Genomic DNA, 16,847 nt, shown 5'->3' with positions numbered 1-16,847 from the left:
TAGCGGAGCTGACCTGACAGTTGCAGCCACTTGCACTTATGCCATCAGTTACTCAAAGGATTAAGTCCTAGAGGAAGGAAACACCCATCCTACCACCCCTGACAACTAGCAGTTAATTCCATAACCCACTTTAGAGGGAGAATAACATTCTTCCCTAGCTTCTAACTCCACAGAAGTACTTCATTTTATCCATCTAGGTCTTTGAGCTGGACAAGTTCAGCAGAGAATCAAGATCAAGATCTGAAACTTTAACCCTGTGGCTTCAAGGCAAAACACAGTAACTGCATCTTTCATGCTAAAAGGAACTCCTGCAGATGTATACACACACCCCACATCCAACACAAGTTGACCCAAGGAGACATCATGACAAAATGCCATCTTCCCTGGAGCTGAATACATTACTCAGGTACTGCCTGCTACCCCAGAAGCAAGTGATATCAGGATTTGACCTCTGATCTCCTGGCTTATAACCCCCTTTTCATGGTAAAAAGAAACTAAGACCCAGAGTCATTTAGCTGCAACTTTCACAAAGCATTTAAATAGATGCTGAATGAATTCTTCATACAATACCGTGAGAAGCAGAATTCGAGTTGTTTCTTCAAACACTCTTTCAGGTCTTCTGTAGACACGGCAGAGCTGCCTTCACCTGAAAGAGGCATTAAATTAGTATACCCCCACTGGATCCCAATCATATGTAACCCAGAATATAATTCAAAAGTGAATTTTAATTGTGCAAAAAGTGAAAAAATTAAATATCCTCCCGTATAACATGAGAGGAATGGAAGTCTGAGACATACAGCTCTCCAATTGTTTTATCGTTTTGACCTATTTGTCCATGTATTTTTGCCCGTTTGGATCCCTTCCCCTGACAACAGAAGCCTTCAAGAGAGGATTCAAAGTACAGGAAAACTTAATTTTAAAATGCTCTCTTAAAAAGACCAGATACTGTTCAAAAGAGGACTTTAAAAGCCAAGGACCATATTTTTAGAACTACGTGGACAAAGGTTCATATGCATAAATTACCACTCTGATGTTTATGCAAGTAACTAGTTAAACCCTTGTGTTAAGGAATGCTGATTGCGCATACAAACACAGTACTTGCTCAGACATTTGTGCACATACAATTCAAGTTCTATGATTGTGGCTCAAATGTTAAAAGGCTTCAAGACATGGACACAAGGACCAGACTCATCTCCACACTCATTTTTACATCAGCATCAAAGGGATATGAACAGGCTGGATTTCACTAGAAAAACCTAAACTAAGTTTCACACACACAAGACCTTTTCCTACCATAGCAGCAACTGACTATCTTAAAGGTAATTAGTGAAAATGCAGGATGAAAGTGGGACTATTTGTATATGCTCTTAGTAAACTTTTTCCCCTTGTTATAGACTGTTGCATGTAATAAATGCAACCACACACATGAACCTCCCTGCAGCAGGTTACTGGGGAGACATACACTAACTTCGCTGTCTTGGTGACCAGAACACTAGAATTCATTCAGAATGTGGTCCAAAAGTCCCTGCCCCAATCCCTGTAGGTCACCAAAGTTAGAGAAAGCCTCCCTTTTGAGAGACGAACATAGAATCATAGAATATCAGGGTTGGAAGGGACCTCGGGAGGTCATCTAGTCCAACCCCCTGCTCAAAGTAGGGCCAATCCCCAATTTTTGCCCCAGATCCCTAAATGGCTGCCTCAAGGATTGAGCTCACAACCCTGGGTTTAGCAGGCCAATGCTCAAACCACTGAGCTATCCCTCACCTGTTACACTGCAGCATGTAATTAACACTGTACTCAGAGCTGCGCACATTCCTCCCAGCATCAAAAATGCAAATCCAAGGAAACAAGTAAAGCCATGTTTATTTCTGCTTCCCAACAGAAATGCTTCCTTGCATTCACAGAAGTCTTATCATACCAAAAAGGGTGCACGAATTAGCGTATACACACATTACACTCTACCCACCACTGAAACCAACTCCTCTGGGTTAGATGATGGCAGGAAAGAAGTTTCTGTGCATGCAAAAAAAACCATCTTTACATGAGAAGTTGTCCTAAGAGGGTATTGTAAGCAAAAGGAAAGCAAGATCTTTGACATGTTCTGTTCATTGCAGGGGGAGCGCATACCAACACTCTTATCCTGCAGAAAGAGGTTAGATGCTAGATGAAGAAGGTTGAGAAATCTTACAAAGTCCTATTTACTGCAAAGGCTAAGTTTATTAAAAGCAACACACTGCTCAAAGGATAATATCATAGAAAAGTTCCTTAACACTGCTATTTGATGAGTGAATGAACACTGTCTTCTGGACCTCAGATACCTGTTGCTTCCCTTCTTTCCTCCCTGCAGCTCCACCCTGAAGTCCCGCTGTGAAGGGTTCTTCACGTTTCTGTCCCAACTATATCACACACTCTTTTGCCCCTCCAATACTACTCCCTAGCAATGTCTTTGGCAATGCTGTTAGTTAAAGTAATTTTCTAACGCTGCAGGGGCAGTAGGAGACCTGTATTTTGAGCTTAAGAGGCTCTATTAATCTTTGCTTACGTAACTTTGTTTCTCTTGTATATTATGTGTTAGATTGTTATCCCAGGGCTGTTCATGTTAATTATTCCACTTGTAAGCTCTACAGAGAAGTGATCTTCTGCTTTGTTAAGTGCCTCAGCTATTTATGCTATAAGTGATAACTGGTGAAGAGAAGACAGCATTTGTGCATTAACATCACAAGCAATTGCATTAAGCTGTGGACTTTAATCAGTCCAGGGGGAAAAAGGCAGATCACATTTTGGGTGTGTGAACATTAACAGTAAGAAATCCCTCGAGACGACAGGAGTTGACGACAACATAGAACATAAGATGCTACTACAGCTCGAACACTCACCAGAAATATCATAAATTTGGTATCCAAGATCCTCAGTTGCCAGAGCCATTCCATTAGCAGCTGCTTCCTCAACACCAGTGCCGTTTCTTGTCGCTTCACAGGATGGAGAATACATCACTTCATACTGCTTACAGCTATCCTCCACATTCTCTACATTACCTGGCAAGAGAATATGCCCAGTCAATAGAAAGGACACATCTGAAAAATGTATTATCTGCCATTGTTACAAAGAACACCGAAGAATGCTGTAACTGAAAGACTCATTTTTTAGTTTGTTTCTTTGTATTTAATAGCACTGTGTTTAGGCAGTTTCTCTTTGTTTCCCTTGTTTGTACTGGTCTCAACAACATTTTTCGAAAACAGGAAAACAGGAAAATCAAACCAAGGCAGGGATCCCAGAACTACTGTAGCATCTGAAACAAATATTTTTCTTCAAATAAGCATCAAGTTGAGTCCCTAAACATGCAGCACTTATGCCACAGAAAAAGCTGCATGTATTATCTGATCCTTATATATAATAAATAGTCAGGACTGTCAGCTTAATGTGATTATAAAACACACTGGAAGGATGTGGATATTAGAGAATTTATTAGTCTTTTCCACAAGCTATTTGGGATAGAATGGAGTGTAGTTTCAGTTTAGTATCTGCTGTGGTTGGGGTGGAATGGGGGAAAGTTTACTTGCAGAAGGACTGACTCTGATCAAATAGGTCTTTTCCAGGTCTACCGTAACTTTCATTAACCAATTCAAAGTCACGTTAGCGGTAAAGGACATTATTGGTGAAATCCACCTAAGTACAGAAGAAACAGCATGAAGACAAGTAAAGGGAACATTTGGAAAAATATGCTTTAGCTTTTTTAAGCAGCATACAGGAGTATGAAATATTTTTAGCCATTCGAAAGATAAACATGAAAACACCAAGATTATTATTATTATTTTAAGAAAAAGGTGGCTGTAGTAATCTTTCATTGGACCAACTTCTATTGGTGAGAGAGACAAGCTTTTGAGCTTATACAAACCGTTTTTCAGGAATTTAACCAGTCTCATAATTATTTGAAGATCACGGTCTGTATCCTTTACCAACCTATAATTTAAATATCAATTTGATAAATCTTTAATGCTGTCTAGATTTGGACAGATGAGGTAGATTCTAGTGTCAAGCAAGTCTGACATTCCATATAACAAAGGGGTGATCTTTTATCCAAGGTAAGACAAAATAGGCTTCAAACAAATTGACACAGTGTGCCAGCTAATGAATGTAAAGTTAGATACTCCTGAACTATGTGAAACAGTGACCTGATCCAAAGTCCATTGGCTTCTGTGAGCTATGGATCCTGCAACTTTAACTGCAAGTTCACTGGCCAATTCTGCTATAGGCAGAATTCATTCAACTCTCAGTGACATATGTGGGAGTTGGAGGTGCTAAGCATCTCACAGGATGAGCTCATTAGATTAAGTTCCTTGATGTAGCAAGATAGCAACCTTCTACTTCCTAATTGTTTCAACTGCCTAGAACTCTAATGCTACAGAACAGCAAATCTGAGTTAACCTTGGGATTATTATTGCCAAGCAAATATTTGCTTATGATTGGCATAAATTTACATAGCCAACTACACTTTGCTTCCACTGGAAAATAAAAATATGCTAGTTTTCCTGTGATATTGAATGTTTATATATAAGCCTTTTCACTATACATTTACAAAAATTAAAGACATGGTTCTTGCACTGAGCTAAAGAATGAATGCACCTGTTTTTGGAGCATCATTTTAAAAAACCCTTATCAGATTTTTTTTTTTTTTTAAACTGTTGCTACAATTAACCTCAGAGGCCTTTTGTTATTACTGTTATTTACCAATCTGCCCCCATGATTTCCCAGTTTTTGAGTGGGAAAAGCATATGGGTTTTTAACCAATTTTCACTTGAATTTTAGCTTTTTTGGACCTGGGATTTGGGGAAGTGGATGGGGCCACTCACATTTGCAGAGACACCTAAAGCAGGGATAAGGAGCAGGTAGTGCTAGAAGGACTAGAGAATTGCATGTATTCTTCCCCTACTCATAGTAGGGCATGAAATCAAATGCAGCCTTAATCTACCCTACATTACCTTCTCCTACAGAACTCCTCTGCACCAGAAAGACTCCTGTGCTGTGGCCATCTGAAGAATCTGTCTGAACGGCTCTGCCAGAAATGATAGAGAGTGGGGCACAAGGAACCAGGAGAGACAACAGAAGCACAGGGCCTTGAGCATATACCCAAAGTGTATTCTGATCTCCAGGACTCTGTCAAAGCAATGTTGGGGAAATGCAGTGAAGGAAACCTCAATGTTCTGTTACTATGTGCCTCCTTCGGCAGGAGAAGTGATCTCACCAGTTATTACCACTTACCGGGAAGTCCTGGCTTGAGACCTTTGCCCATCCATCCCATAGGGGTTGGTAGAGTTCCTCTGCAGGACTTAATCACTTGATACTTAGCTACACTCAGACTGAGAACTTCAAATAACTGACAGCAAATGGACAATTTTAGACTAAGGAGAGGTGGTGTTTATTCTTCTCTTGCAGCTGCCAAGAGACTCCATGATGCCACAGCAAAGCTAGACCTTGCTGATACGCCAAAAGCAAAGCCGCTCCTTCCCAGGGATGGCTCTCACAGGTGGGCAGATGTCTTTAAGCTTGGCATTCCCACAAGGTACCGCTACACAGCAGCTGATATGGAGACTGATTCATAACCTTCCTATTCTCCTTTCGCCAGATATTTGACGGGAATATATTTTAATTTCTGAAAAGCTGAACATGAGCATTGTTTGCTTAGAGCTCTTCCATCTTACTCCCCATCACAACCCTGGTCTATAGGGCATAACTGTATTGGTTCAAGATGTCTTTTTTTAAAAAAAGAATTATACCATTAAAACTCCTAATCTGAGTGAAGTTACACCAGTTTAAATGTGCTTTCATCATTATAACCACTTTCACAGTATAGGTGTTGCACAGCGATAACTATGCCAGTATAGCTTACGCAGGATGATTGTGTGTGTTTACACAAGACATTTACATCACAGGAACAAGCCAATATTCAAAGCTGTTTAAAGATAAAATGGTGGCATAGATACCTGCTAATTAAGTAGTGTCAGAACAGAAAAAATACGAAGTAAATCATGGTTCTTCATTTCTCAGCACCAAAGAGCTGGTGTTCAGTTTATAGGATTGTATCACACCCAATTTACATGCAGTAGCAGCACTCAAGAGTACAGTGCAATTCATCAAGGCAAAATGACTGATTGCCATGAATGGAATTTTTTGCTCTGTAAAGGACCCAGGCTGGAAGAGCTACTGATTTGTAGAGGAGTAAGATTCCTCTTTCACCAGATGATTCCTTCACTCATCCTAAGTTTTTTAAAGGCATTTGGCTAGTGTGTGTCCTCACTTACATCACTGCAGCTGTGCCGCTGTAGCACTTCACTGTAGACACTACCTACACCATGGGAGAGGTTCTCCTGTTGGCGTAGGTAATCCACGTCCTCAAGAAGTGGTAGGTAGGCTGACAGAAGAATTCTTCCATCAACCTAGCACTGCCTAGGATGGGGCGGGCAAACTTTTTGGCCTGAGGGCCGCATCAGGTTTCTGAAATTGTATGGAGGGACGGCTAGGGGAGGCTGTGCTCCCCCGGGACCCCTGCCCCATCCAACCTCCCCTCTCCTTCCTGACTGCCCCCCCAGGACCACTGCTCCCATCCAGCCTCGCCATCCTCTGACCGCCCCGCCCCCTGATCACCCCCCAAACTCCCCTGCCCTCTATCCAACACGACCCCCCCCAGGACAGGCAGCCGTGCCGTGCAGCACAGAGACCGGGTCAGGCCAGGCTCTGCAGCTGCACTGCCCCAGGAGTGCGTAGCCCCCCCCGCCTAGAGCACTGCGCCGGCGGTGCAGTGAGCGGAAGCTGCGGGGGAGGGGCCAGGGGCTAGCCTCCGCGGGCTGCAGTTTGCCCACCTCTGGTCTAGGAGGTTAGGTCGGCATATCTGCATCTCTCAGGGGTGTGGATTTTTCACACCCCTGAGAGATATAACTGTGCCAATGTAAGTTCCCAGAGTAGACCAGCCCTTCGTTTGTATATGGACACAAAGACTTACTTTTAAGTTCAGGTGGTAATAACACTTCTGGGTAAGTAAATAAATAAAAAATTTTAAAAAAACCTTATGGACAAGTAGATTTAACAACAGTTAGTAAAGATTTACACAAGTACAGTCTAAGCTTTAAGCAAGCAACTGCCTTTTAATTGCTCTGCAGCATACATTCCAGTAGAAGTGTAACTTTGGAATAGCTCAATAATGTATCTGGATTGTGTGTGGCCCTCAGATCTCATAATCTTTCTGTTCACAGGGTCAAGTATATACTAAAGTGCAGCAATGGTGAGAGAAAGCAACAGAGACAGAGTGAGAAAGGAAGAAGTCATCAAGAAGGGAGAAAAAAGGGAAACAGTATAGAATCCATTTCTGCACATTTAGCAGCTTGTTTCCCTCGTAGCGCGATACTTGGTCATCATCGGGCCTCTTAAGTGTTATAGGGGGCCATAACACACTGTTCCCTTATTGGATTACTTTACATATCCTGCCTGTTCTTCCTCAGTACAGCTTTAGGTATCAACTCAGAGTCTTAAACTAAAGTTCATTCAGATCAGACCTTTCTGCAGTCCCTACTGTTTACTGATGCAGTTAACCAGCAGTAAACTGCTTCAGAAAACTTGTCATATTCAACCTATATTGGCTCCTACATCAGCCTCTAGAGCTGTTCTTTCAAGGACAAGAACACTGGTTGCTTCTTACTGCTGGGTTTAGGTTTATACAGAATACACACAATCTGAACTAAACAAGGGATTAAGTCATCATTTGCGTTTAGACATCTCACCCTCACTATGAGTTCCTGGTGCAGCAGCTGTTTCTTGCCACAAATGCTCAGTGCCATTTGTCACTGGTGCAGCTTCAGTGCTTCCCTGTGGATCTTCTTGCCACACTTTTGCATTTGGATTTAAGCCAGTACCTTTTGATGTTACCTGCTGAAGAGATAAAAGTAAATTATTTACAAAAATAATTCAAAAAAGGATTAGAAAGTAGTTAGGGAAGTTATTACAGCTTAGTATAGTACTTTCTTTAAGACAGTTTCACAGCTTAGAAGCGTCTAAATGACCAAAGAGGCAGAATACAGACTTTCACCTTCCAAAAGATAATAGGTTCTTAGACAAATGTCAGACTAACGGGAAAATTAAATCCCTTAACAGTTTAAAGGAACTTGCTTCCCATTCCATAACAGATGTGATGTCCCTCTTCTCCCGTTTTTACCTCCATTTTATGAGTAATGTTTAGTCATGCAGTGACTAGGGCAATGGCATTAGCATGGGGATTTTTTGCAAGCAGAGGGAAGGGGCCAGATGCATGAGATTGACAAGTCACAGTTTTACACAAAATGTCTGACTCATCCATAATCCTCCACCCCCTTGGCAAAAGAAGGGGGAAATCTTCCCATGCCATCCTCTTCCTTGAAAGGGTTGGAAGACAGCCCATTATACTGCACTGTGCTCTGGAGACAGGGAACCTGTGGTATGTGTGGAGTGAGAGAAGTGCTCAGCCATGTAACTCAGCCCTAACAAAGCACCACCTGTCAGCTAGGCAAGAATAAAGTTGTTTCCTGCAAGCATTTCTGCACCTTAATCACAGTTAGCAGATCTCCCCCACTCAAAGTAGGAAACAAAGGGAGAAATTTATTGTGGCACCTGGAAAAGTTTTCTGCTCAGCCACAGCCTGCCACAACTCCCATGAGTTAAATTTTGATACTGTGAGACAACCCCCCCCCCCAAGTTAGAATAGCTACTTAAGTGCTGAGCATCTTGAGAGAGAAACTGGGCTGAACTGTTCCCCTAGTAGGAGATAAGACTCTGAGGACCTCACAGAAAGAGCCAAATAGAATATTTGACACATTTAGGTCATTATCTGTACATCTCAGTGAATCCCTGGGTTAGACAGGCATAATGGTTACTTACTTGACAGGTGTGCTGTTACCTTAACATCCAAGCATTTTCATACATACATACATGTCTCATCTTTCAATAACCAGCCACGTGAATGCTGCTGATTGTAAAGAGGATGAAGCTTCTACAAGTCAACATGCTGAACAGTCGTGCTTGAAGTCAGTCAGATAGATCACTTTGCAAGGAATGTTTTTAGAAGCTTGCAAATTATAAGGAGCATTTCCAGGTCAGACAAAGGCTCTAAAAGTTGATGCTTACTGTAGCATCCAGAGTCCAGGCACCAAAAAATAGAACAAGCTGCCAGCATGGGGAATGATTTCTCCCCCATACAGTTAGATGGACTTGTATAAGAATACCACCAGCCTTGAAACTGTTCTGTTTCGAGTATACCCACGCTGCTCAGGACACATAGATACTCTGACCTTCACAGAGCCAGGACTGCAAGTATCTAATCTCTCAGCTATGTTGATTTGGATCAGTGATTTTTGATCATGCATGCTACCAAATACATGCTCTTTTGTCATTTCAGAAGTGGAAAGAAACTATTTGCCAGAATATTGAGCATGTCTGGGATTATTCTATAATCCTCAAATATGCCAAAATTTAATCTAGAGGACACTTTTTTTAGGCAGGTAATTGGATCATCAGATATTATACTCAACAAGCTATCTCCCTAATTTCCAAGGATGAGGTCTTGCTAAAAGAGGGCCTCATTCATCTCACTGCCATGATGCAAGACTTCAGATGGTAATGCTGTGGAGGAACAAAGCAGCAGACAAGTTTAGTTTTTAAACTGGGACGCTACCTGAATGTCCATTTCCAACTAAGTACTAAAAGGACTTGGAGCAAATGATAGGTAGTAAAATGATGAAGGAATCAGATCTTGCCTTCTTTTATATGGGGCTTCCTACCAGGAGACAGGCTGTGCTAATAAACGAGGTCTGCAAATAGATCCATATCCAAAAGACAACTAATTGTGGTACTATCTTGTACTCTGACCCAATCCTATGTCCACTGAACTCAGTCTCAAGACTAACGTTGACTTTGAAGGGTCACGATCAAGCTCCTAGCGTACGTAATTTTTCTGAAGCCCGAGTGTGGAATCTAAGTACTCTCATTTCACCCCATCAAATGCCTTTTTAGCACAGAGAGTTTACAGTATGGTCTCTTGCTTATTCAACTGAGCTTGATAGACAAATAGTAATGTTTTTTAAACATTACAGGGCTCAATTACCACATGAAGCCTTTTTGTTTCAGTCCACTGAAGTATTTTCACAAAGCAGTTACAACACCGCAGAGAGACAATAATCAGTAAAACTAATATTTACAAAATGACAGAGCTGGCCTGCTTGAAAGCTCTGCTGAACAGAACATGGAGTCTACCAGGAAGCTATCCAGAGCCAGAGAATTCCCAGCAGGCATGCTCTGGATAGCAGCCAATGTGTCATTCCAGGAATTCCCTCTGATCTGGAGACAGATTGTTAACAGTTAGGGATACTTTGAATGTTAGGTACGACATCTGTCTTTTCCTTAGACTGATGTAGAGAAATATCAGTATTGGAACTCCTTGCATATGGCCAGGGTCAGTTACAGGGGATGCCTCTGACAACACTAAGAAGTTTTGAATCCAGTTTCGCCTGCTCACTAACTGTTTGTCTGCTCTAACTCTCCAAGGAGTTGACTTTTTCAGCTTTGGACGTGAGAAATTCAGAGGGGATCTGATACCAGCATATTCGGTTAGCATTTCAGCTTGATATAAAAACCTTATCTTATGGAATGGTTTTGCAGTTAGTCTCACAAAATCTAAACATGAGCACTCAAGCTTTGTGTTTCAGTTTGTGGTCCTTTTCAGAGTTAAAACTAGTAAACTCTCCTTAGGGGAGATTAGAAGAGTTGACAGACTTCACTTATGGTATCCTGGAATGTAAGCACTGTATTTCTTTTGGATTTCAATAAATTCTCTAAACAATGGCTTTCACAATTAAGTCTAACTAGTTTTACTTAAACCTCTGGTCATTTTCCTATGTGTTTAATAATTTCTACTGCTAGGTATCCTCTTCAAGAAAAATTTGTTTAACAGGTATTTGTTCATCCTACTTTATCCTACAGTGAAGTCATAATGCTGAATTTGTGACATCAGTGTTTTCCTTGGCAACAGACTGTGAGCACAAGATTGGGGCTCCCCTTTAGGAACAAATATTTTGTACTTCTATAGCAGACCTTTTAATCTGAGAAGGTCAAATCATTTTACAGCTGGGAAAACTGAGGCAGAGAAAAACCAGAGTGACTTGACAAAGGTCACATGATAAATCTATGGCAGAGCTGGGAATAAAACCCAGGTCTCCCCAGCAGAATAACGTGAAACATTTATTGTGGGGGGTGGGGAAGAGAGAAGATGCCGGCAAATCAAGTTACTTTCTGGAAGAGCGTTGCCTTTTTCTGAGTTTAATCTAGCACACACGTCTTTTAAGATTTGGAAATATAAAAGAGAGTAAGGCAGCACTGAAGCAGATAAACCATGGCTGATATTCCCAAACAGAGCTCCTTTCTGCTCACTGTTAGCTGCCATCTTGCTGTCAACTAAGGAGGAATCAGAAATAAGCAAGTACCCTGAACATCCCAGGAAACTCTCAGAAAACAAAGTATAATATTAATAGTTGTGTGGAAGCTGATTTGACTGAACACAATGGCTTCTCCATTAGTCAAGATGGCTACCCACTACCAAAATTTGGCTCATTTGTTACTTTGTAAAGCTCTTTTAAGAGATGCTAGAAAAAAACAGATTCCATTTTTATTAACTTATCTTTATGACGACAAGGTTTTACATGAGAGGGGCATGCAGGATAATGCACACCATGTATGCTGCAGTTTTTAGGCCAATGAGCAGAGCTACGGATTGATTATACTCTGCTTGGAGTATGAGCATTTTTAACTGCTTGTGTCACAACCCTCACATGAGCCTGCATGAGTTTTGTCTTATTGACACAAAAAGGGAAGGAGGAAGCCCTTACACACTGAATGGTGCTACTCAAGCATATTCCCTTCATGCTGCCATGGCTCTACCGCTATGAAACACCAATGAGGCAGCAACTAGGAGAGATTGCCTTATTACGTTTAAGTTTCCCCAACAGTTTAAACAACTAAAAATACACAATTTTAATATTTCCCAGTAAGGGAGTAATGCGGTAACTACCTCAATATTAATTACAGTCTATAATTCTGAAGTAAAGCTGCTGAAATTCAGATGAGAAATATCAAATCACAGTTGTGATTGTACTGTGAGAAACAAAGCATTCTTCCAATGTACTAAAATTGTTTATTTAATGCGAACAATATGCCTGGCCCTGCATGATCCACACAAATACAGGCTCTGTAACGAAGAGACACGGGACGTACTTCTGCAGAGAGGACATACTATTACATGCCCACAGTCCATTCTATCAACAGCTCTAACCCCACACCAGGTTGGAAAGGTAATATATTTAGCACCAATAATTTTTCAATTTACATACCATACCAAGGTAGCATTTTTTAAAAGTGTAACAGTACTCCTATTACCAATTAGCACTCTGTGCATGAAGGATGAATTTCAGTTGTATTTTAACAAAAAACAGTTTCCAGTTACTAGCTAACCTTCCCTATGAGCATCTTGATCTCAAATACAACCTTGTTTTGTATAGATGGTGTGTGTGACAATTAAACTGTGTATGATAGAGTGGTATAAAGCCGCTGGGCCAAATACTGCTGAGGTACACCAGCCCCAAACTGGAATAACTGCCTTGAACTCCAGTGTGGCAGTAGAATTTGACCAGTCATATGAAGATAACGACAGAAGTTAATCATGGATAACATATAGCCTATCAGCAGAAGGGAAAGGAGTAGATCAAACAAAGCAACTAATATTAACCAAGTTATAGCATAAGACTTGCTGAATCTTCAGACAGCCACTCCTTGGCTACACAGATTCCTACTTGATCAAGCTAATTTGAAGTCCAAGACCTATTCCTACTATGGTGCCTCATTTCTGTCAAATTATTTTAATTCTAGGATCCGCCTCAAAGCATTTGCTGCTCAGAAATAACTAGCTCCTCGCCTATAAATTTCACTTTTTTACCTTGTGTCAGCTACAGGTGTAGACAGCTGTTCACAACTTTAAACAGTTTTAATTATCAGCCTGTGGATTTAAAAACCAACTCTGCAAAATAAGCAAAAAATGGGGGTGGGAAACTAAATCAAAGCACTATGGCTCTGTGGTCAGATCATTTTTCCAAAGTGATTCAAACAATATTCATTCCAAAACTTAAATGGCTTTCTTCAAGAAAGCTAGGGGGTTCCCCAGTCCCTTTCTTTAAACATTCTTAACCACAGTACAAATTTAACTATTCATCTGAAATATTAACAAAACTACCATATTATACATTAAAAGTACATGACCTGTTAATTAACCTCAGGTCAATTATTCCCAACCCTAGTATGTTCAGTTCTATAATTAACATGAACATAGAAATCACAGACCAGTAGGACTGGAAGGGACCTTAATAGATCATCTAGTCCAGTCCCCTGCACTGAGACAGGACTAATTATTATCAGACCATCCCTGAAAGGTGTTTGTCTAATCTGCTCTCAAAACCCTCCAATGATGGAAATTCCAAATTTGGTCCAGTGCTTAACTACCCTTACAGTTAGGAAGCATTTCCTAAGATCTAAAATAAATCTCCCTTGTCACAATTTAAGCCCATTACTTCTTGTCCTGTCTTCAGTGGTTAAGGAGAACAGTTTATCACCCTCCTCTTTATAACAACTGTTATGTCCCCCCTCAATCTTCTTTTCCCCCAGCCTTAAGCCCATTTTTTTTCAAACTTTCCTCATAGGTCATGTTTTCAAGACCTTTAACCATTTTTGTTGCAATCCTCTGGACTTTCTCAAATTTGTCCAAATCTTTCCTGAAACGTGGTGCTCAGAAGTGAACTCAGACTTATCAGTGCTGAACAGAGTGGAAGAATGACTTCTGGTGTCTTGCTTATAACACTCTTGCTAATATATTCCAGAATAATTGATACCCTCCCCCCCCCCCCCCAACAGTATTACATTTAATATGAATCAGTCTGTGATCTACTATAACCTCCAGATCCTTTTTTGCAGTATTCCTTCCTAGAATCATTTCCCATTTTGTATTTGTGCAATTGATTATTCCTTTCTAAGTGCAGTACTTTGAATTTAATTCTATTTATGTCACACCACTTCTCCAGTTTGTCAACATCATTTTGAATTCTAATCCTGTCCTCTAAAGAGCTTGCAACCCCTACCAGTATGGTATCACCAGCAAACTTTAGAAATGTATTCTCTCCATTACCAAACCATTTATGAAGATATTGAATAGAACCAGACCCAAGACAGATCCCTGTGGGAACCCACTCAATATGCCCTTTCATCTTGGCTGTGAACCTCTGATAACTACCGAGTACAGTTTTCAAACCAATTCCACACCCAACAGATAGCAGGTTCATCTAGGCCAGTGCTTCTCAAGCTATCTGATGGGGGGGACTGACAATTTTTTCCCCCCCAATGTGCGCGCGGACTGGCAGCCGATGACTCGCGGACCGGCACCAGTCCGCAGACCACCATTTTGAGCAGCACTGATCTAGGCTACATTTCTCTAGTTTGTTTATGAGACTGTCATGTGAGATAGTATCAAAAGCCTTACTGAAGTCAAGATATAGCACATCTACTGGTTCCCCCCATTCACAAGGCTTGTTACTCTGTCAAATAAGGATATTAGGTTGGTTTGACATGATTTGTTCTTAACTGTTACTTATCACCGTATTGTCTTTTAGGTGTTTACAAACTGATTGACAATTATGTTGATTTGTCTCACAGTAAATTAAGTCAAATCAATTTGGAACATTTAAACAAAAAGTGCACTACAGACTATGAAATCTAAACAACGGAATTAAGTTTCACTAAAGTGATGCAGAAAGTGTTTTTTAAACACATTGAACATAAGAGCGGCCATACTGGGTCATACCAAAGGTCCATCAAGCCCAGTATCCTGTCCTCTGACAGTGGCCAATGGCAGGTGCTCCAAAGGGAATGAACAGACAGGTTATCATCAAGTGATCCATGCCCTGTCACCCAATCCCAGCTTCTGACAAACAGAGGCTAGGGACACCATCCCTGCCCATCCTGGCTAATAGCCATTTGATGGACCTATCTTCCATGAATCTATTTAGCTCCCTTTTGAACCCCGTTATAGTACTGGCCTTCACAACACCCTCTGGCAAGGAGTTCCTATTCTTTCAGTAATAGTAGATGAGAGATCATTTGGATCTAACAGGTAGTACATCCAAATAAACAATCAAAGGACTTCCTACACAGCCAAGGGTGAAGAAACACTTTACCTAAAAGTGTGGGTCTAATTTATTTGCTGGTGCAATAACGAAGCAGTCTACCTTGTCCATCAAAGCTACAAACCACAATAAAAACAACTTAAAAAAAAAAACATAGCTGTAAGTTTTCAGATTCAAAATAAGTGTTCCTTAATGTGCCATGTGTGTTTAGGTTCAAAGTACAGAAGCACTATACACTTGTATATACTAGGTTTAGTTGATGAAGATATATAGTCTTTGAGTTGCACTGCTTCCATTTTTTTCAATTCAGTTTACTTAACTGAAAAACTAACCACAACAGCTGAATTAAGGAAGACCAGGAAGTCCATTGAAACAAGGAAGCAGCCAGTTTCTTAGCTGCAATTAACTACATTGCTGACTTTATGTAATCTTCAGAAAAATTAGCAAGAGTGCAAGTCCAAGAGTACAAATTCTAATCTTAAAGAGAGTTAATAGTTTATATAGAGAGTAGAAAAGGGATAGTGTTTTTTTCTTTTGTGGAGAATTAAAAGTTTCCCATATGTTACTTTACAAAGGCACTTCCACAATTCCTTTAGTCTTCAAAATGCTTTGAATACATTAGAGAAAAAGAGAGAAGATCTGATTAAAAATAAATGTTTCAAATTGATATGGTTTAATAAGAACTCATTACAGCAAAATATGCAAGCAATTAATGACAGGTTTCAGAGTAACAGCCGTGTTAGTCTGTATTCGCAAAAAGAAAAGGAGTACTTGTGGCACCTTAGAGACTAACCAATTTATTTGAGCATGAGCTTTCGTGAGCTACAGCTAGATGAAGTGAGCTGTAGCTCACGAAAGCTCATGCTCAAATAAATTGGTTAGTCTCTAAGGTGCCACAAGTACTCCTTTTCTTTTTGCAAGCAATTAAGAGATCCTGCTAGATTTGATTCTCTTTCTCACCACAGTTGCCTTACAACCTGTAAGATACAATCCTTCTTCATTGAAAACAGACTCTATTTATGGGCACGGTTAGCCAGTGCCAAGTTGCTAAGTTGCAGCTTTGCTAGTTTGACGTTTATACAATGCAAAGAACAATATGCTCTGGAATCTACTCAAAGCATTAGCCAGGCAAAGAAAGCAACGGATCAGCTGATTATATTGCACACATGCCACGGCAGCCTCTGCTTTAAAAAAAAAAGGGGGGGGGTGGGAGAAACGAACGAGAAAAAAAGATCTACGAGATTTTAAAATTTAAAAAAACCTCCCGGTGGCTTCTCTCGCCCACCCCCCACCGTATAACCTTCACACGCGCCGCGCCATGCACCAAGCAGCCACCAGAGCAACTTTTACGAAAGGTCAATGCGGTGCCTTTCACGGCTTCCCCCCCCGCCCCGCGTTCCCTCTCCGGAGCAGGCCACCGAGGGCCGGGCCCCTGACAGAACCGCCCGGGGACGAGGTTTTCTTAACCCGCCGCCCCATAGCCGCCCCCTCCCCCCATCGTTCACCTTCGCTCTCAAACCGCCGCTCTCACCTCAGCCCCCCCGCTCCTGTCACCCCCCAGAGCCCCGCGTGCGGCCTCCCGGGCCCCCGGGCTCTCCCCGCCCCCTCCCC

General features: G+C 41.2%; 1 protein-coding gene across 2 annotated transcripts in view; it reads right to left on the bottom strand.

The window, feature by feature from the left end:
* LARP4 (La ribonucleoprotein 4) overlaps nt 1–16,847 on the bottom strand; it is a 44,144-nt gene that overhangs the window by 26,948 nt on the left and 349 nt on the right. Inside the window, exons 2-4 of one of the 2 annotated variants that reach the window (XM_074935479.1) lie at nt 7,773–7,920; nt 2,877–3,035; nt 571–646 (exon numbers count right to left, since the gene is read on the bottom strand). In XM_074935479.1, coding sequence (XP_074791580.1) covers nt 571–646; nt 2,877–3,035; nt 7,773–7,920 — 383 coding nt within the window. The remainder of the gene's footprint in view (nt 1–570; nt 647–2,876; nt 3,036–7,772; nt 7,921–16,847) is intronic. The other variant, XM_074935480.1, reaches the window with a different exon arrangement.

This window comes from Natator depressus, chromosome 20 (genome assembly GCF_965152275.1).
Source record: "Natator depressus isolate rNatDep1 chromosome 20, rNatDep2.hap1, whole genome shotgun sequence".
Taxonomy (NCBI): domain Eukaryota; kingdom Metazoa; phylum Chordata; order Testudines; family Cheloniidae; genus Natator; species Natator depressus.
The sequence above is the reverse complement of the archived record's forward strand: the minus strand, read 5'-3'. Positions and strand labels throughout refer to the sequence as shown.